General features: G+C 35.8%; 1 protein-coding gene across 5 annotated transcripts in view; it reads left to right on the top strand.

Annotated features, from left to right (window-relative positions):
* The window catches only part of CCDC91 (coiled-coil domain containing 91), a 120,304-nt gene extending 100,396 nt beyond the window's left edge, over positions 1 to 19,908 (top strand). For 4 of the 5 annotated variants that reach the window (XM_062615570.1, XM_062615566.1, XM_062615564.1 and 1 more), the window contains 2 exons: positions 338 to 451; positions 19,580 to 19,908. In XM_062615570.1, the coding sequence (XP_062471554.1) occupies positions 338 to 451; positions 19,580 to 19,702 (237 nt within the window). In that variant the 3' untranslated portion in view covers positions 19,703 to 19,908. Of the gene's footprint in view, positions 1 to 337; positions 452 to 10,908; positions 11,168 to 19,579 lie in introns of those variants that run through there. The other variant, XM_062615567.1, reaches the window with a different exon arrangement.
* The last annotated feature ends 1,020 nt before the right edge of the window (positions 19,909 to 20,928 follow it).

The raw sequence follows: 20,928 nt of genomic DNA, 5'->3' as shown, positions 1-20,928 counted from the left end.
TAGAAAGTTTTGATGTGAAAAAAAACATGTATGTGAATAATTACACTAGAAGCCCTAGTGAATGTCTGCCCTTAATTCCATGTGCTGTCCTCCAAATCCTCCCTCAGAGCATCTGCAATACATCTTTAAAGTGATTATTTTGCTCTTCTCAGGGCTTTTAATTATTGAAGTACTGAATTTAAAAAATACTTGTAAAGATATCACATACCTTTAAGATAACTGTTATTGAGAAAGGAGTGTGTTCATGATACAATTTCAGTAGGAAGGAAATGGATGACCTGTTATTACATATGTGAAATACTTTAATATTTACTCCTACATATTTTCTTTCAAAAAGGAACTTGTCAAGGAAGCACTAATGGAGGAGCAAAAACGAAATGAAAGGGCAGTTGAAGAAGCAGTGAAAAGGACAAGAGAGGAACTGATGGAATATATTAATGAGCAGAAAAGGGTGAGTTACCACTGGCTGTGGGCTTCACTTCATGCATTGAGAAACAGATAAAGCTTATTAATCCTTAAAACTGTCTTAAAATGCACAAGAAAACAGAATCAAGAGTTATGTCTTCAGATTTGTCACTCTTTTTCAAAACAATTTGTTACTATGATATATTTCTTCATACATATTTATAGAATTTTAAGTTCATCACAGGCAGAAAAGCATAAATCAATACACTGATAAATTTAAAGTATTACTACAGTAACTTAAAGATAGGACATAAATGCAGTCTATCATTCAAGTTGTGATCTGAGTTCAGTTCATTGAAAGCACTTCAGTATCAATAATAGATGCTATTTGATGTTCAGAGATTACCTTTGTGTGCAGTTTGCATGCACACAAAGGTCATTAATAATCCTCTCAACTCATATTGCAGCCTGAAAATATAATGGTATTCTCTTGAGCATCATTTATAACCAGTGCACGGTTCCTGTTACAAAATGTTGCAATGTTCTGAAGCTCAGTTTCAGCTACTCTGTTAATTCTGTATACTTGCAGTTTAATGATTGTGTATAAACAGTAAAATGTAACTTAAAAGACAGTTTGATTTTGTTCCAGAGAGCAAAGTAGGAGCCTCCCCTTCAAGGCCCTCATAAAAAGAAAACAAACGAAAAACCCTCTTTCAAACTGTAAGATCAAATTCAGTGATTTAAGTATTCTCAATAAATAAAATCACTAAGCTTGAACCTAATTAGTAATGTTGTCCTGGAAGGAGAAGGAAGAAGAGATAATGTTTGGCCTCTTGTGTTCCCTGCTTTTGTGGGCTATATGGTATTATAGGAAGTATGATTTATCTTCAGATGTTGCACTCTACTACTAGTTAAAATTAGTACTGGATGAGCTCTCTCTTCCATTATGCTGTGAATGGAGAAGCTTCCATTTACTAGTATGGGTCATACTGACAAAGACATTTAAACAGACATCCAGGGCAAAAAATAATCCATAACAATGTTTGAGTTTGTTTAGATCTGAAGCTGGTCATTTGCAAAGGATAATCTGTGGGGAAAATGAATATGGGTTTTCTATTAAATTAGCTTGTATCATAAATAGGACCACTAATGCAGATCATCTAGTCCATCTAATGCAGAATCCTCACTGTTGACAGCTACATCACACCAATTTGACTTGACAGTAGTTTAGTGCAGGGACTTCAATAGCAGCTGTGGGTCCTTAATCTCTTAGATTTCCATTTTCATTAGAAATGGAGACTTTGTTTCACTTTCTTTCCATCTACACATAGTTGGAGCTCAGTGTCATTATTCCCTTGTCTGACTACTGTTAATCTGTCTTGTGCTTGTGAAGTTTTTACAAATCAGTGAAACAATGAAAATCTCATCTTCAAAGAAACAAAATCCTCATTGGTTTACGTATAAGGAGCATAATTTTCATTCATTTGGTAGTGTTCTTGAATATATTTGAAATATATTGAATACGCTATATTTCCGTCAATTTCTTGCCCTAACTGATCAACTGACACATTTCTCCAGAGAAAATACATCACGGTATGTCCAGAAAGTTATCTTTATTAATTGTGTGAAGGTACGTTTGACCATATAGTAATGATATGTCAGCAGGAGATGGACCCAAGGAATATTTATTCTCCCAAAGGATATCTGGAGAGCAGTTGCTCAAAGAACCTGCTTCTCTAAGCTCCTAACATGGGACAACAGATCATTTAAATGTTATGAGTTTCAAGATGCTGTTGTATTTCTTTGTCAGAGGAGACATCTATATAGACTAAAATGCCACCCAGAGAATTCAGGCTGGGTTTTAGTTCCTCCTGATGTCTACCACTCTCAGTTGCATGAGAGAATTCAAGAATAACGCAGTCATACTTGCTTCCTACCTGTTTTGTGTTTGCCTGCCTCCCTGCCAGTGACTATCTCAGAGTATGGTCTCACAACTTCTAAAATACCTGCCTCATCAGTGAAGATGTAGAGCCAGGTTCTGTATGGTGCAGCAGTTAGACATTCTTTTGGCTCATGCTGAACTGAGGGATGTAAGACAGTTCACTTTTCGGTCTCCTTCCTTCACTTTTGTTCAGCAAGTGAAAACTAGGCAAACTGAGAGGCATAGCATAGTGTTTTGAGTTGTTTTCACAAATGCACTTATTTTCTTCTCACCTTAGGAGCTAGTTACAAATAGATATGAAACTTTCAGACAGAAATGTCATTTTTCATGTTGACAGTGTCATTTTAAATTGTCCAGAAACTGAGTAAGGCCAAAAAATAATAGTAAAACCCAAAATATTTCCAGGTGTCTTATAAAAATTCTAATGATCAAAGCAGTTAATTGGTCACTAGTGCACTTCAAACTAAGATCTGTTTCCAATTATCTGTTGGTAGAAAGGTCAGGAAATTCTTTGCTTCCTATTTTTTTCAAACATAACGTTCAGTCTCCTACATAATCTGCAAATGTTTGCCTTTTGTTAAATGTTAAATGTTGCCTTTTGCTAAAAACTAGGCATTGTTAACTCTTGAAATCACACCAGTGTTAGGAAGTTCCATGGAATGGAGGTCTGCAAAAATATTCTCTTGTCCAGTTCCAGTGTTTTTATTGTCCATGCTACAGATTGAAAGTTATTTATAAGTGCCATAGTTCAGTGATTCGCTATCTATGCATTGCTATTGAGTGCTTCAAAAAATGTTCAGTATGTTATAGTTTGCATGTTTATAGCAGACTAAAATTGAGTACTCTAATATTGTGGCTATTATTTATGTACTTTTTAATTTTTGTGATTAGTAGCTGCGCAGACTTAAAAGTGAATTCTTCTAGTTGTCACATGTAGGAGAATGGAAGCCATAAAAGGGAAAGCTTTCTACCAAATAAATGTAATGCTGAATAGGTTATTTACAGAAATTTTCTGAATGACAAAGATTTACTTCATGATATAAGTATTTAAAGTAAGCATTTCTTATATTTGTAGTTAGTGAACTAATACCCACACAGCCAGCCAACAAGCAAATTGTAATTTTTCCTATTTACATTGTCATTCATTTTCCTTCAGGAAAATTTACTGCTTGTTTTCTTACAAAAACCTGAACTATATTAATCAGTTACATGTTGTCTGCTACATTGTACACTGCTGTCATTGACTCCGAAGGGCATATTTTAGCCAACTGGGGAAAGCTTATGTGCTAGGACTTGAGTAATAATTTGAATGACAGACTTGTTTTCATTCCCTGAAAGGCACAGGCTCTTGTTGCAGATGCACTGCCCTTCCGATTTCAGGGACAGAAGTTGGGAGTGAAGATATGAGCAATGTAATGAAATTCACTGTACTACAATGTGTTCCCATATGATTTGTGCAGCTGTGTCTCATAACCTTTAGAAGAAAGCATAACTAACCACTGCATTTCTCTGAGTAATATTTACCAATATTGCACACTTCAGAGTTGCGAATATCCAAATGAGATTTTTGGGGGGTTTAGTATTTAAAAGATCATTTTTTCCGGTATTGTGGAAACTAAGGATAACAGTATTTTATTTCTATTTAAGAATCACTGGCTAGCTGGTATGAGCCATTTCTGTCTTACCGTAACATGAAGAAAAATTTGGCAAGTTTCTCTTCTGGCTTTGTATAGAGAAATTATTCCTTTAGTTTGGTAATAATACGAATAAATTAGGAGACTAGAATTCCAGCCCATTTCTTGCTTCGCTGACCAGGTGTTTTCTGAGCAGTTTTGTCCAGCTGGTGGGATGTGTGGGAGGTTACCCCTATGAGGTCTTGGTATGTGCTCGGACAGTCAGCATAGCTATTTACCATGTAACTAGAAGAACTGGAAATATTTTAGCTCTTTTCTGAAAAATACTTGGAATATTTGGAAAATACTAGAATTTATCCTAATAACACCCATTTCTAGAGGGTCAGCTCATCTTGGACCATACCTTAAAGTACAAGTCATATGTTTTCCCAGTTTCAGTACAGTAGAAAAGTAATAAGATGCCTGCCTGGTAGCTGAAACTGTCTGTGATTGTAAAAAAAAATGTAAAAATTGTAAAAATTGTAAAAAAAAAAACCAATGTTATTACCAGAAAGCACCTCCAAATCATAACCCTGTTACTGCAACATTGCGTACCAGCATCTGTTTAAATTCTCTCTAGTATTTCTTCTTTTTTTTCCTGAATACACTGCATTCAAGTTGGGAATGTGCTGCTCCAGCTATTAGTTTTTCCCCTCTCTTTTCTGAGACTTCAGCAGTAGCCTTCTGTACTGTCACAATGTATATGTTATTAGTGTGAATAGGAAGGACACTGACTTGTGTTACAGATTGGTGACTGTCATTTATTGATCTGTTTGTGTTAAGTCACTTGCAAAATGACTTGTCAAACTCAGAGAATCTTTTTTTTAATTCTTGAAGGTAAAACTTATGCCCTTCAGAGTTAGACAGTTACAAGTGTGCTTAATTTCACACATCAAGCACAGCTTTCCTCTGAAGGTTTATTATTTGAAGACAAGTGCAAGTGGGAGAGGTTATAAAAATCAGTTTCTTTTAAGTTATTAATCCAAATAAGTGATTTTTTTTAATATTCGCTATATTTTAATATGACTTAAAACAAAATAGGGTGTCATTACCATTCTTGTTCTTGAATGTTTGGCTTGGCATTTGATGCAAGGCCTCAATTGCAGGCTGACGTGCCAGCAGCTGAAGCTGAAAACAAGACTGCGGTGGGCAAACTGGAGATTTAATTTCAGAAAGAGTGTTTATATTTTCCCTGGGGCCACATTAATGAGAGTCCAAACCCTAAATGTTACCACCAACACATTTTAACAGACCAGTTTCCCAGTTTTTTAACGTGTGGTGTCACCTTGAGTGTTTTTTCTTTTAACTTTTTCCTCTTCTTCTGACTTTAAAAGAAAAGCAATAAAGCTGTATCATTTTTGGCTGAATTTAGTGTCATGTTTGGGGAACATAAAGTTCTGTGTAATTCAACAAAGTCACATTGAAAAACATTTAATCCTGTCTTTTATTTCTATATCAACTATTTTAATAATGCAGCTTTAAATTACCATGCAAAACTTCATGTCACTACAAAACACATCACAATCTGGTATGTACATACATGATACAGGGGTCCACATTGATGTCCTGAATCAGCCTCATGTCAGAACATCTGTGCCATACCTAGGATGAACTTGTGACCAACAGGTCAATGCCAAGAGAGACAGTAGTTATGGGGTCACTCAGAGTTCCTCAGTTTCCTGCTCCTTCAGCTGGGCCTGTTTTGTGGCTTTAATAAGATTAAAGAAACATTTACATTGAGGCTTTAAGAGCATTTTCACACTGCTCCTTTACCCAACTCAAAGAGCAGTATAAATCCAATGGATTAAGTAAGGGATTTATGTAAAGTTGTAGTGTAAGATGAGTTGGTGCACCTGGCTTTTCTTTTTCTCTTCTGTGAATAAGGCATACTGGAGCAATGGTTCTGCATGTGATGCAGAAGCAGCAGTACAGAAGGAGCTTAGCATTTTTTCCTGTACTTTAAGTCTTTATAAGCTTTGAAATTATTGTTTCTAGATATTAAACTGTAGTTTCTGATGGAGGAATACAGTATTCCAATCTACAGATCCTTATAGATTTTCCACAGTTTTCTGCCACTTTTCAATACTGAAACATCATGCATTTAAGAGAATTTTTAATTTCCTGTAAATTATAGTCTTTATAATTATAGTCTTTAAAACTGCAAAGGGGGGTGGGGGAAGTACAGTTCTCTGTCAATTACTTAGGTTTATTAAAATCTAAAGAAAATTGTTAAATAACCAAAATTATAATTTTCAAACTCCCTGAGTAATCATTTATGCTGCTGAAAGCAATTTAATTGAAACTACATGTGTAATCTATTGTATCAGTTTTGCAGTTACTTTAGAGTAAAATTGCCAGAGTTTGAAGTTCTTTACTTTAAACTGTTTCATATATCCTTTTGTGCCTCACTGTGTAAGTCTACAAAGACCAAGATTAGTCAGGTGAGATTCCATTTGAAACTGAAATCAAGTGGTGTTATTGCTGAGAAAATATTGTGCTATCAAAGCCAAAAGGGAAAAAAAAATAACAGGATGAATTACAGTGTTCAGCAGTGCGATGACCAGTTAGTACACTATTTCAAAACTACTCTTGTGATTTAGATGTATTGAGTTTTTAATCCAGTGCACATCATTATAATTACTGTAACAGGTATATTGACTTTGGATTTGGTCTGCAATCACATATCATTCAACTTGCTCTGTGGATATAGACTGTTCATGTTAATAAAGATTTGCAGTGTACACTGTACTAATGTCACCCAGATGTATCCAACAGTGGATACTGGTGTTGTTTTTCACATCATGAGGTGATGAAGCTGCACCTGAGGTCCAGGGAAATGCAACATCTGTAACCAGGGTCCCTCTGTTCTGCAAGTATTTGATAAGAAAACAGAAGACTTCCATATTTCTTGACATTGTCCGTTAGGAAGTCTTGGTTTGACAGGAGGAAGTGATGCATCCTTAGACACCTTCTGTCCCCTGTAAGTGAGGCTTTCCTGAATTGTTCCTGACTCATCCTTCAGTGTTACAATTGAACAGTGTTTTATACTGTAACTTCTGGAAATCTGAGAATTCTAAACAGATCATTTGTCTTTAGATTGGTTATTTTGCATTCTCTAAAACTTTCACAAAAGCTGTTTAGAGATTAAATAGAGAAAAAAAAGTCAAAGTTCTTAATTACATGTGTGGAATTGCTCATTTTTAAAGCAACTTCTGACTCTTGCCCACAGGCATCTTCATTAGATTGACTAAGAAAAGGAAAGAAAAAAGAAAAAAACAGCAACAAACCAGACAAAACTATGGATCTTTGTGTGTGAATGAACATGAATACCCTTATTTTACTATCCTAGTGAGAAAGTTAAGTCAGCTGGACTTTGAAGGTTAAACATATATTATGCTATTAGACTGAAGAAGAGAATGCTTTGAGGAGTACTTGAGGATTTTGTCATTCGTGTTCAAATAAAAAGTTTATTCATTTTCAGTCTTTTTCTTTGAAACTCATCTGTATTCTAATAAACAAATTTGTATTCCTATGATTTGTATTTCACTGACACTTCCTAATTGAGAAATTTAGGGTACGTATAATTAGGTATTTTGGTAACACAGCAGCAGTTATAAATTTTTAAGTTGGGGTAATCCACATTACTGTGTACTACATTGTCCTGGATTCAGCAGTAGCAGTCATTTTTCTCCTTCTTAGTAGCTGGTGCAGCACTGTGGTTTTGACTTTCAGCCTGGAAACAGTGCTGATAACACTGGTGTTTTTAGTTGTTGCTCAGTAATGTTTACTCTGACCAAGGACTTTCTGAGTCTCATCCTCTGCCAGGGAGGAGGGGAAGCCAGGAGGAAGCAGAGACAGGACACCTGACCCAAACTACAGAAAGAGGTATTCCATACCACAGCGTGTCGTGCCCAGTATATAAACTAGGGGCAGTTACCCAGAAGGGGCAAGATCACTGCTTGGGTCGGGCTGGGTGTCGGTCAGCAGGTGGTGAGCAATTGTATTCTCTTCCCTTGTGATTTCCTTTATCATTATTATTGTTGGTGGTAGCAGCAGTGATTTGCATTATAACTTAGTTACTAAACTGTTCTTATCTCAACCCATGGGAGCTGCATTCTTTCGATTCTCCTCCCCATCCCTCCGGGAGCGGGGGAGGAAGGAGGGGGAGTGAGCGAACAGCTGTGTGGTTTCTGAGTGACAGGCGGGCCTTAAACCATGACATACATGCGAAGTTTAATCAGTTCAATATGATCAACTTGCATTAATTAAATCTAAACAATCATCTGCAATTTTATTTTCTTAGTCATAGGCCAGCTTTTTGGCTTTTTGCAAGTCCCTGCTGTACTATTCTCTTGGCACCAAGGGGATCCTAAAGAGTCTTGGAAAGTTAATGATGGATATGCTCAGTAAAGGCATTTTGGCATGCACGTGCAAAGCTGTCATATTGCAAGAGAGAAGAGGCAATTGTTTCACTCTGACATTATTGTGAGTCCTCAGTGCAAAGATCAGGAGCTGGGAAAAGACCTTTTCCATCCCTAGATTTCTGTGATACCATTTTAATTGCAATATAACTGGAGCCCCAAAGAGAAAAGAACAGAACACAGAGCTCTCTTTTCCATTGTGTTTCCATGACAAGTAAGGACAATCTTGTGGTCTCCAGATCTATGTTGTGAAGATCCAGAACTTACAGCATCTTAATTGAGAATGAAAAACAAGTTGTGGTCTGTAGAGTTTCTCTGTCTGCGTGTAAGAATAGGGTAAGCCTAGAGTAATTGCAGGGACACCACAAAGTCCCATTACTCAAAAGATTCTCTTGGCTGTTCAGTTTTGATAGGGTGTTATTTTTTTTCTTTTGTTCACTGCACAAATGAGTAGATAACTTTGTGCCTAAGGATGGTTTATTCTGTTTTATCTGCTTACATTTTTGTTGGATTTTTAGCTGGGCAATTATTTGAAGCTTTTCAGAACTGGTTATATGCAGATTTTTTCAAGCTGTTTTTATACCAAATCTTGTAGCTTCTTTGCTCTATTTCTCAGATATGTCTTTTTGTTTTACTGGTTTTATCCTTCCACTGAATTTTGATTTAAAAAATTAAACTGGAAAGTTGCACTTACCAGATGGGTTCTGATGAATCGTTCTTGTGATTATGTCCTGCAGTTAGATTCCTACAGCAAAGCCAGTGGAATCAAAGTTTGAGAATTAATCAAGTTGTTTGTGAAGCTACAGAAGCATGCAAAGAAGCAAATTTTCTTACCTACAGCAATAGTAAGAGTAAATAGGTGAGGCAACACGATGCGATTTCCTGCTTACTTTTCATATTCAAATTATCATGAATGATAAAAAGACTAAGCCGCCTTTACCTATGAGTTGGAAATTTAGCAAGATGCTTCAATTACTTTTATATATATATTTAATATGTACGTAAGTTATTTTTCTGCCTTGGATGCAGACTACTGACTCATATAATTTGTCAAGTGTGGTTTTCCCTCCCTTGCGCCCCACCCCACCCCTTAGCAACAACTTCTTATCTTTTCTCTTTTTTTTAATAATATAAGATATTAAAAGCAAAAAACTTTTATTTGTGGTTGTTATGTCCTTGTTGGTGTTATTTCACTGCAAAGCCTTAATGCAAACCTGCATCTGGAAAAAAAGCAGAATAGCTAATCTAGTAACCAAAGGAAGCTACTTTGGGCAATATACTATGCTCATGTTGTTCTGGGTGGCACTAATTTGGAATTGTGTAGAACATAAAACCTGCAGATTATCATGTTTTTCTGGTGACTTCTTTAGAATCTTCTGCTTGTGGTGTTGTGATGACCTGCTGAGAGCCATGGGTACTCAGTCTGTGTATGTTTTGAAACAAGGAGATCTTGTCTTTGATGATATTGTTGCAGTTGCAGCTTATGAAGTGCTTCTCCAGCAGCTGTCCTGAATTTTGCTGCAGAAGTTTGGCTTCAAATTCCAAACTGAGGTTTCCAGTAAAATGTGTCTGTAAAAAATATCAGCAAAAGCTACAATCCTCTCAGTGCTGAAGGAGAAGTCCAGTAGTAAGTGTGGTCTCAAAAATGCATGTCTGAATAGCAGTAAACTAATTTTCTGTTCCCAGAATCTTAATGCTTAATTATTTATTTTAATGCATATATGCCTAGCACTGACTTAACACTAGATTTATCACAGATTCACTACAGTCTGATTTTCCTTGTTGAATTTCTTTGTATGAATCCATCAACTTTAATATACAGTGGTGATTTTAGAAAGATAGCTGTATTTCATGTAAATATCATCTTTGCCTATACCTTCAAGAATATGCTGTTTCATCCTGTCACATCTTAAAGTTTCTTTAAAATGAAAACTAGAAACATGACTGTTATATCAAGTGTTCCTCAAAACTAAGATATTTCTCATGCTTGTTTGGTATGTACCAAACTCCGGTGTGTTGTTATGGAACGCTTTTCTTTAGAGATAGCTAGTGGGATGTAGTGTCACAATTTCACAAGAATCTTCAGATAATCATGATATAATCCAGTCTCCTTGATATCTAAATTGAATAACTATGATCTGATTCCTTATGTTGCCTGTAGTTTCAGGTTTGTATATAATATTGTTTTTCACTTCCCAGTCTAAAATAGTGATTCTCTGCGATGTGTATTATTAACCAACCATTGTATTTCTTTTTAGAGGCAAGGAAATCGTTCTCATGGTGAATCTTCTATTAAGGAAGAATCATTTTAGATATAATTATTTAGACATCACCCATGACAATGGAATAGTAGTCATACTGCTTTTAACCAAACATGGTTAGCCTGGATTAATTTGGAACATGTATACATACTAACAAATGAAGCAGATCTTTGGTACTCAGGCTACCACCCAATCCTGGTTTTCAGGAAGCAGTCTGATTGACAGTTTTCAAGCACTTTCCTGGAAAGATGGTAATTTGTGGTTATGAAGCTCCACAGAAGCCCTTTATAATCTCTGCCAAGTCATTGGTAGCCATATTAAAGCAGCATGTGATGGTGCCTAAGAGGGACTTGGGTACTTAAAACAAGATTAAAACCAAAACCCAAACAAACCAAACCTATTAAGGACTTCTGCTGTCTATGAGGACTTGGGATCTGACAAGCTTGGCTAGAAAGCAGTCTTAGTCACTTACAAATCCTTTATTTAGGTGCTGTTGTATATTTCTAGTTCCTTCTTCCATATCAGAGGAGTTGATCTGATGAATTTTGCCCTTAGTTACACTCTAATTAGTCTTCTGCCCTTAGTTACACTCTAATAGTCTTCTGGAGACTGGAATCTAGTGTGTGTCAGAAGCTATACAGATACTTTCCAGAACCAAATGCTAACCAGATACCTTTTAGAGATTTTGCAGACACTGATGAGTTCCATGCTGGGTTAGAATCAGATCTTGCTCAGGAAGACATACAGCACAGATTCACTTGCATGGCTCCATTTGCTAAACAATTATAATAGCATTCACAGAAATATAATGAGACTTAAGATGATGAGTATCGACAGAGATAACATTATTTTGAACAAATTAGGGATGATCAGCGTCTGTGATTTGTGTCCATCTCAAGTAATTTCTTGCCATTTGTTTTTTGTGGTTTTCTTTCATTCTCACAACCAGTTCAAAATATTTTGCCCAGTGGAAAATATTAATTGGTCCTGTCTGGCATAACACATGGGAAGCTAGGTTTATTTGAAAACAGCCCAGTCTAAGCCAATGTTACTGAGCCTGTAGTCTATAAATCATTAAAAGCAGTCTGCAAAATAATTCCCTGTTTTAATCTTGTATTAATTCAAATATATACATTTTTCATTTCAGATTTAATTGTGTTGTTGTTTATTTTAGTAGTGGAACTGATCTTTGCTTTCCTAGTTTTTAAGAAGTCTATTTAATCCTCTTCAATCATCAAAAAAGAGAAGGATGAAAGGTGGTAGATGATATACCTAAGTGATCTAAGTAGGTGATAGAGGTTTGGAGTTTTGTTTGTTTGGGTTCTTTTTTTTTTTGCTTTTGTTTTGTTGTTGGTTTGTTTGTTTTTTATTTAGAAGGAGAAGCAGGACATATTGACACACAGTGGGGGGGGGGGGGGGGGAAGGGTGTTTGTTTGTTAGTTTTTAGTGGAGGTTTCCTTATAAGAAGGAACCAGAAATGGCAGAGTGTACTTTGTTCCAATGCCTGTAAATAGAAGTGAATTTTAGTAACTTCACGATTCCCTGTAGCTTTCCTGTCAGCATTATAAAATCCTATGATCTTGGAAAGAGGAGTCATAGGCAGTGAATGTTGATAGATGTACAGTGGAATGTTACTCCTCAACAGTGAGAAGTAAAGATCAGTATTAAAAAAATGTGGCTTTGTACTTACAGTTCGTCAGCATTTACCATTCATCTGATATTAAGACATAAGGAAGACACTTGCTTTCTACAAGTTCAACAAGTTTTTGCAAAAAGTAAAAAATAAATAAGATTTCTTATCACACCTGACTTCTATCTGACTTTAACAGTGGGAGAGGCCCTATTGTGGTCGGTTTTGCCTGCATCCAAAAGTTTGCAGCTTCAGGGCCTCATCTGTAAGATTACATAAGTGCATTTCATTGTATGAGATATTCAGATGCCTAAGTACTGTTTGAATATATTTCTGTATGTGTCTCTTAGAGTGTGTTGAATCTGATTGTTAGACCAATCAGGATTATAGTAGCAATTATGGTAACTCTACATATTTAGTGTATGACAGTAGTCTTTAAATAGCTTGGTCAAGGAATCCTGTGTTCTGAATCTGTTAAGTAGGTGGGTCACCCCAGAGATTATTCGTGTGTTTCTACACATAAATATTTCCATTGTTATTTTTGTATGTCTGGATAATGTCCATTTTTCACCTTCTACAGTAGTGTGAGCAGGTGCTGAAAACATTTTTAGTTCCTTTACACACTCAATCTCATTTCCTTGATTGAAAGCAAATTTCCTTCTCTTATGTATATGAAGGAAAATTAGTATTTTCTTACATTTCTGTGTTCAGCTGGGAGACAGTAGAGATTCTGAGAGGGTTGACAGGGTGTTTTCCTACCCCCCTTCAGCAAACTAGGCAAATCTGTTTTAAAGATGTGTCCAACATATGGTATTATTTTAATGGTTTCACTGATCAGGTTCAGAGCATAAAATCCTTAAGGTTTAGAAGTTGCAGCATTGTTTATTTAAAGAGAAAGAAAGATTTTCACATGGCAATATAATTTATTAAACATCACTCTTTCCTGGAGGTTCAGTCTTGAACACTGATGGCTTTCTAATGTGTAGCAGATACTGTATAAATTACAGCCATGAAGAACCTTGTTTTTATATACTTGTAAGTGTTATCAATAGTAGAAATTCACAGGTGGACAGACAAAAATGTGCTGTTCTGGGATTAACTCTAAAATAAGCTCTGCTACACATATGTACCATATGGATCTGTTTTCCTTCGCATCCATTATAGAAATGAGAGGAAGTAGTTCATTGTTTCCTCATCCAACTCTCAGATTTGCAGGTTCCTCAAGGTAATAATTTTTTTATATGGTCTATTTAATGTGCTAGGGAAATTTTTTTAAGCCTTCTGTTGAATCTCTGGGGAAAAGTTCATGTTAGTGCACCGGGGAAGTGTTCTGAACCCCTAGTTTAACTAGAAAATGTAATCACATAACTGAACTTCTACAACTACAGAATTTTTCAGAATCATATCAGCCTCATTCACTAGTTTGAGTAAGTTGGGGGGGGGGGATTTAGCAAACTCTAAACATGATAAAAATTGTACCAAACAAACCCCTCGTTTTTGATTTTTCCTCAAAGAGGGGCGTCTACCATTCAAAATAGGGTATAACATTTAGGAATCTGTACTTACACCGTAACATTCTGCTGACCACTAGGTTTGTTGGCCAATATCCAGTGTAGAACCCTAACACTAAGTTGCATTAGCCTATTTCAGTGGATTTTTTTGCATCATGAATGGTGCACAAATATTATGACAAAATCATGATAGCTTTTACCTACAGTGTTAAAATGTTCCCTTTCTTCTGAAACAATGGGACAGGAAATATGTGGGTTTGCTACTAGTCCTTTGCAAAAAATGTAATGGTGCCATGATGATGTGTATAAACAATTATTTGTGGTGAATCAATATTCAACTTCAAAGAATTACGTTGGCAATGAAACCTATGCAACAACTAACAAGTAGCTACTTATAACACTAAATAAACGGAAAGCCTTTATATCAGCCTCACTAATCCAGAGGTGCCAAACTCAGTCTTTGAACACATTCTCTTACATATCAAACTCTGTTTTTAATTCCTCAAAACATACATTTTGCATTTGAATTTCCTGTCTTTGCATGAACATGATTTTCTTTGAGTGACAAGGATACTTTCCAGGATTTTAAGTCCTCCACTACTGACACCCCTCTTTTATAGATGAATATAAACATACTGTGATAGAATGTTTTCTTGATGCACTTCTTTGCATGAGTTTCATGAGAAATCAGTAGCACTCAAAAGCTGGTTTCTGATTTTACAGTCTTTATGGGAAACTGCTTCATAATTTTAAAATGACATGATTATTTTGTACTTATTTTGCAGTGTACATGTGTGTGATCAACCATTAAAAATACCAGTAATAGAAGTAAAATTAAGAACTTTTTACTAAACAAATTTTCAATTTTTTTAATCTCTGGTCATGTTATTTATTGAATCTCATGATAAAAAGAAGATTGCAACTTTTACTCATGTTAGTACTGCGGAGCCAGAATAGTGAGCTGAACTGCATTTGAATACATTACTCATCAGATTATCACTTGAAGTGCAGGTAAATAGTTCAGTATGTATTCGTATAAATGTAGCTACCATTTTCTACATTGGAAACTTACATAAGAAATAGTTTTCAAAAATACACCTTCACACATCTTAATGTTTATACAAAAGTGAAAATTGAAAAGCCGTATGTAACATGAATTTTGCTTTCTTCACTTTTCTGGGTGAACTTCAGGCCACTGCGAGATTAATAGCAAAACATATCTTTAGTATGGTGAGATCACAGTTTCAGCCGTAAATATTCAGCTAAACCTAAAATTATATTTTCCATAAAATATTTTATTAGTTACTAGTAATGGATAATATAATTCTGACATATAGTAGTTATTTATAGAGTTCTGACTGGGTTTCTCTTCTAGCAATTTGAAATGTCTAATGGGTTGGACAATATTCAATAGAGGAACTATTTTCTACTTTAGACACCAGCTGTGTAGACTTCCATTCCAATTTATGGAAAATATAAGCTGTAGGATAAAAGCTAAGAAAACATAGAGCTAAGAATAATTACTAACTTTTGTTTGAGCTATGAGTTTATGAAGCTATACCAGGCAAGATGGATTGACTTAAAGTAAAATAGAGCAGCCTGGGAGGAAGGGAGTCACCTGGTGGCAGTATTCTGCACAATTATGTGTAGTTTTTCATTTCCCAAGTCAAATTCTTTATTCAGAGATATGAGTTTTGCTGAGGCCCATGCCTCCCTTCAGGGCATGCCTTGCGTTGCTCAAAGGCACACTATTCTGGGTGGTCTAGGGATGTGACTGAGGTAGGACCCCAGACGGAGTCTTATCTGGTCATCTTGGGGCAGAAAGATGGTGGAATAACACTTAGACCTCAAAAATGAAATGAAGGTTTAATCAGAAGGGAAAATACAGCAGTGAATGTGTTAGAATACCCTTCAAGAATCAGCTCATTTTTGGAAAATGAGTCTCAATGACTGTGGGAATTTCATTTCTTAATAAACAAATAAATCTGTACAGAGTTAAAAAGATACTGTTCAGTAACTTAAAATAATTTAAATTCAGGAACATGTAAAGCTGGGGGAAGAATAAGGAAGAGGGGACGTTCAAATTGATGGCGTTTGTCTGCCTAAGTAACTGCCACGTGTGATGGAGCCCTGGTGCCCTGGAGATGACTGAACACCTGCTTGCCCATGGGAAGTCACGAATAATATTTTGGTTTTAAAGAATTATTTATCAGCTCTTTTTGAAGGTGGTAAAAAACTGGCACAGGTTACCCAGAGAGGTGGTGAATGGGCCATCGTTGGAAATGCTCAAGGCCAGGCTGAGTGGTTCTGGGCAACCTGATCTAGTTGAAGATGTCCCTGCTCATTGCAGAGGGGGTTGGACTAGATGACCTTTGAAAATCCTTTCCAACCCAAACCATTCTGTGATCCTGTAACATTAAAACTTTGAGCTAATTAAAGCTGTGCCAGTAGGACACAATATACAGAACTGGGAACTTTCAGCTGGGTAGGCTTCATATGATGAAAGAAAAACATTGATTAGCAATAACAACAGTGGTGGTGTGATGTAGAAAATTCCTTCCTCGTGGTAGATATGGGCTAACACAGTGTATTTTTTAGTATTTTTAGAACTAGAACAGTTAGGTTGATTTGGTTGTGTGAATGCTTCATCCCTAAAATGTTATTCATACAGATTACATTTGCATATGAGTCACATTCAGTTGGAATTTGCCAGATGTCCATTTATGTTTGTTTAAATAATGAGATCATTCCATGAAGTGAACAGGACCTAAAAATATAGAGGGAAGACTGTTCAGAAAAACAAGATGTAAAATGCCTTACTTTACATGTTTTCACATCTCATGGCATATTATGCAAGCAGAAGCACAGCAGTGTTGAGGCATTGGTCAAAAAGAAAATGTGTCCACTCCTAACACTTCAATAAACAATATATTATATAACAAAGCTTCATTAGATTTGTTTGTATTTCCCAGCTAATCTGTCCATTAATAGGAATGTTCTCATGAATACATCTGCATGTACAATTTTCAAAGCCAGCATCATTTTGCTGCTTCTCTTTTTGTGTTATGTGGAAATCCCGAATCCTTTCAGTGTTTTGTCATTTACTGTAGCATGGAAGAGTGTTAAGATGCACAGCTCAAGGCAAAGCTTATACATAAATAGAGTAGACAAGGGGCAACTGAATTCCAAATTTGCATGTTGTTGAACTTACATAAACTCTTTACAGCCAATAAACTTTTCTTATGCACAAAGGGAGACTACCAACTAACCACTTGAGTTCAGCAAAGACTCCTCAAATGCATACTTAATTCGAGACTTTTAAAATGTTTCTCAAGCCCCAAGAAATTCTGTTTTGTTCATATTGCAGCCAATCACTGCACACATTAAACATTTATGTTAGTACATGGTAAAATAAATTTAGCCATACACAACTGAGATTGCTGCCTTGGTAAACCAAGTTAATGGCAGCATATCAGAACACACATCTGGCAAGCTACTTTGATCTTTTCAAAGCAGAATATGCAAGGAAAGGCTGCAAGATAAGAAAACAGTTTAACCAAAGCTCTTGGTCAAAGCTCAGTAAAAAACTGTCTAGGCGTATAGATGATATAACATGCAATAAAAAGAAACCATTGAAAATCAGTCTCATGCTCAGGTACTCCAACTGATATATCTACCAAAAGCAACAGAATTTGATGACATAATATGTTTAGAGAAAGAGGTTTCTCATGTTCTTTGCTAAAATGTAACAGATGATAATGTGTGAATTACACTATATCTGCCCATTCCTCAAGAGGAATATGGATCACGAGCACAAAAACATCTGCAAGCTTCTCCATGCAAAATGCGCTTTATATTTTGGACCAGAGGGAAGAAAGGAGACAAGATACCTTTCAAATAAGAAGAAATGTATCACCACAGCAGTGCCTTTATGTTGTTCATTTGTTCTAGACTGTCTTTTCTAGATACAGCTTCTTTAGAGCTTAGTTTGCTGTTTCCAAGTCTTTTCATCCTCTTGTCAGTAGCAGCTATTATATACTATTATATACTTAAATATATCGAGAGCAGACTTTTCTGAAATTTATTTGAACTAGATTTGCTTTAAAATCTGTTGTAAATCAGTGGGCTAGGTTCACATGGGGCTATGTATGAGACTAATGTCTGCTTTTGCTAAGAGATGTAAAAATTTGCACAACAGCTGGAATTGTGCGGAAGTACATGCAAACATGTTACTGAAGGAGAGTTTTATGATTGTGTGGTTTCTAGAAAATATATGTGTATTCTGCTTGTGACTAGATTTGACACATTCATCTCTGTTGAAGCAAAATACCAAAATACACAAACTACTGGAGCCTGGTTTTCCATGTTAGAACTTAAAGGGCAGTGAAGGACAGGGTCATAAAAATGTTTCCCTTTGTGTATTCAGTCACAGCATTACAGCTATACTCTGAGTGCATATTCAAAGTAAAGTGGGAAGGTAACACTAACTTTGCCTTGCATTCTGTAATAATATTTTTCTAGAGGATATCTGTTCTAAAACAAGATCTCCATTCAAGTGACTGTTTGATCAGCTGCTGAATGGTGCGTACATGTGCAGAATGATACTATGGGATCAGAGGTTTTGTTGAAACCTGTAATTAAAGCTGTCAGTGCTAGATACGTGAGGCATGATATATTTATTTTTTTTTAATGCATCACTTGTGTAGAATTGCCACTAGACTGCTAGACTAGTTGCTCTAGTCTGCCAGGGCCACGTGCCTTCACATTGGCATTTTCCTTGCGTTAGAGTTTGATGCATTGTTTATGGACCTGTGCACAACAGTTTGACAGAAGTACAGAGCTGAACTTCTTCTAAATTCCGTTACTTCCTTTCTCTTGAGTGGTGTTATTTTTTCATCTTACTATCCTTGTACCACTACTTTCACTCTAACCCTATGTCATTTAGTTGAGTTTGCAGCTGGTTAAAGGATAGTAAAGTTGAAAACATCTCTCAATTATGTTATTGTTTAACATTTGAACTTTAAAATTCAAATCAAAGGGATTCTGAAATGCATTTTATTTATTGATGTTATGATAGTAATAAAATTCAAATACCTTTTGGTAAGCAATGTTTTTATGTTATTTCTATTACGTAATCCCCCAAATCTTGTTCTTTTATTCCTGTCTTTTTGGTGGGGAAGAAAGGGCTATTGTCTTTGCTGCAGGTATATAGTTCACATTGTTTGACAATAGGGGATTCTAGTAAACTGCTGGAATATACAAAGTAGGCAGAAAATATTGCCACTTTTCCTCTGGGAACTATTTGAACATGCTGCCATCTATATTAACAGTACACTTTGAATTTCTGAATATGCAGTTATATGAAGTGTTCATTTCAAAGCAGAAGCAGCATCTTTCATAAAAGCAACAGCTGTAATTTTAAAAGATGCTGTGGAGATCTCTCTAGTTCAGCAGCTAGGCTGTTGAGGTTTTCCACACTTCTTGTGTAGAATTTGACAGCTGTTGGAAGGTTACTTTTAGCCTTATGTACATTTCATCCTGAAGAAACTCAAATATTTCATTAAAAAAATTGTTGTTGAATTGCCCACATAGAAGTTACTCCGGTTCTTTGTTGTTGTTGCATTTGGTTATTGAATTTGGGGGTTTGAATACGGTTGAATTCTTGCTGACAAACGCTGTCATTTGTTTCCAGGTTTACTTAAAATTGATATATCTTTTTTTTTTTTATCCCAACAGCTTGATCAAGTTGTCCGTCAGAGAAACCTGCATAGTTTGGAACTTTTCCTCTCATGTGCACAAAAACAGTTAGGTGTTTTATTAAATGAAGAACCAGCCACTACAGAGGAAAACAGAGACTGACATTCTCAGTACCGCTGATACAGTGTGATTGTGAAGTTGCAAATCTCAATACAGCAGATGATGAATACATTCTAATCTTTTGGGATTGTATCGTTGATTCAAGATTGATCTGAAACTATGCTTGATAGAAATATTTGTGGATTATATTCTTTCTTTATTTATTTTACTACTATTATTAGATTGCAAATATGGGACGGAAAAATTCCCTAGGAAAAAAATGGATTTATTTATGACTTTTCTTTCATTATGTTTTCTACTAGCCCATGATTGAAGTTCTAGATAACTGCAGTAATGATGAAACATTTCTGTTTCAAATTTGGCATTGTGTTGATGTAATTTATCAGCATTTTTGATGTTTTAAAAAATGATGAAAAACATTTAACTGAGTTGATACAAATACATCTCACTTTCCAAATTATATGCCCAAGTGCAGTTCTTCAGGTGAGCCTGAGGAGCTTCTTATTTCTTCCTAACTTTGATGTATAACAGAAGAATCAGTCCTGAAACATAAGATTGTTTGTGGGCACTTCTTTTGTCGTTTATAAACAATTCCAGCTCTAGTAGTAGAAAAGTTTAAAAAGTGCATTTCTTTGGAATAGTTCAAAACATTGCTATAACCAATGCATAATATGTATTTTATTTCTGTTTTACAAAGCTAGTTTGATTCCAAAAGTCATTTTCTCATGAAAGTACGATTAATGTGACTGACCTCAGTTTCAGGAAGAAGATGTATGTAATTATGTGGAGACTGATACTGTACTGCCTCAGTGGAATTTCTGACAGAATAAGAAGTGCAGCTTGCTGACCTGAGATGCCCTTTCTAAAACCACTGAAGGAAGCAGAAAAACTCCTCAATGACATTATTGGACTTTGGATCAAGTTTTGTAGGTCTTTCTAGGCTTGCTAATTGCAGCATGGGGGGAAATTTCTGTGCCTACACTCTATTGATTGCAGATTTGGCACCTTAGTTATAAAAGATTTCTGAATGAAATAAGGAAATGTTTGTGCTTAGGAATGTAAATAAACTGAGAATTATATCTCTTATGGTGAGCTTCTGATTCAATGGGAAACTTATGGGCATTTTTAGTGTGGTTCATGTTATTCAGTGGTGTTTGGGTTTTTTTTTGCTTGGCTGGGTTTTTTTGCATCAGCAGTCACTCTTTGTAAATCGCTTTTTTATAACAACAAGGAAACACCAAATGGTTGCGTGTGTATTTGGCAGTATG

Source organism: Pezoporus occidentalis, unplaced genomic scaffold, assembly GCF_034315485.1.
Source record: "Pezoporus occidentalis ecotype Australia unplaced genomic scaffold, CSIRO_AGI_Poc_V1 ctg182, whole genome shotgun sequence".
NCBI lineage: Eukaryota > Metazoa > Chordata > Aves > Psittaciformes > Psittacidae > Pezoporus > Pezoporus occidentalis.
Note: the sequence above shows the minus strand (reverse complement) of the source record. Positions and strands in the feature narration are given on the sequence as shown.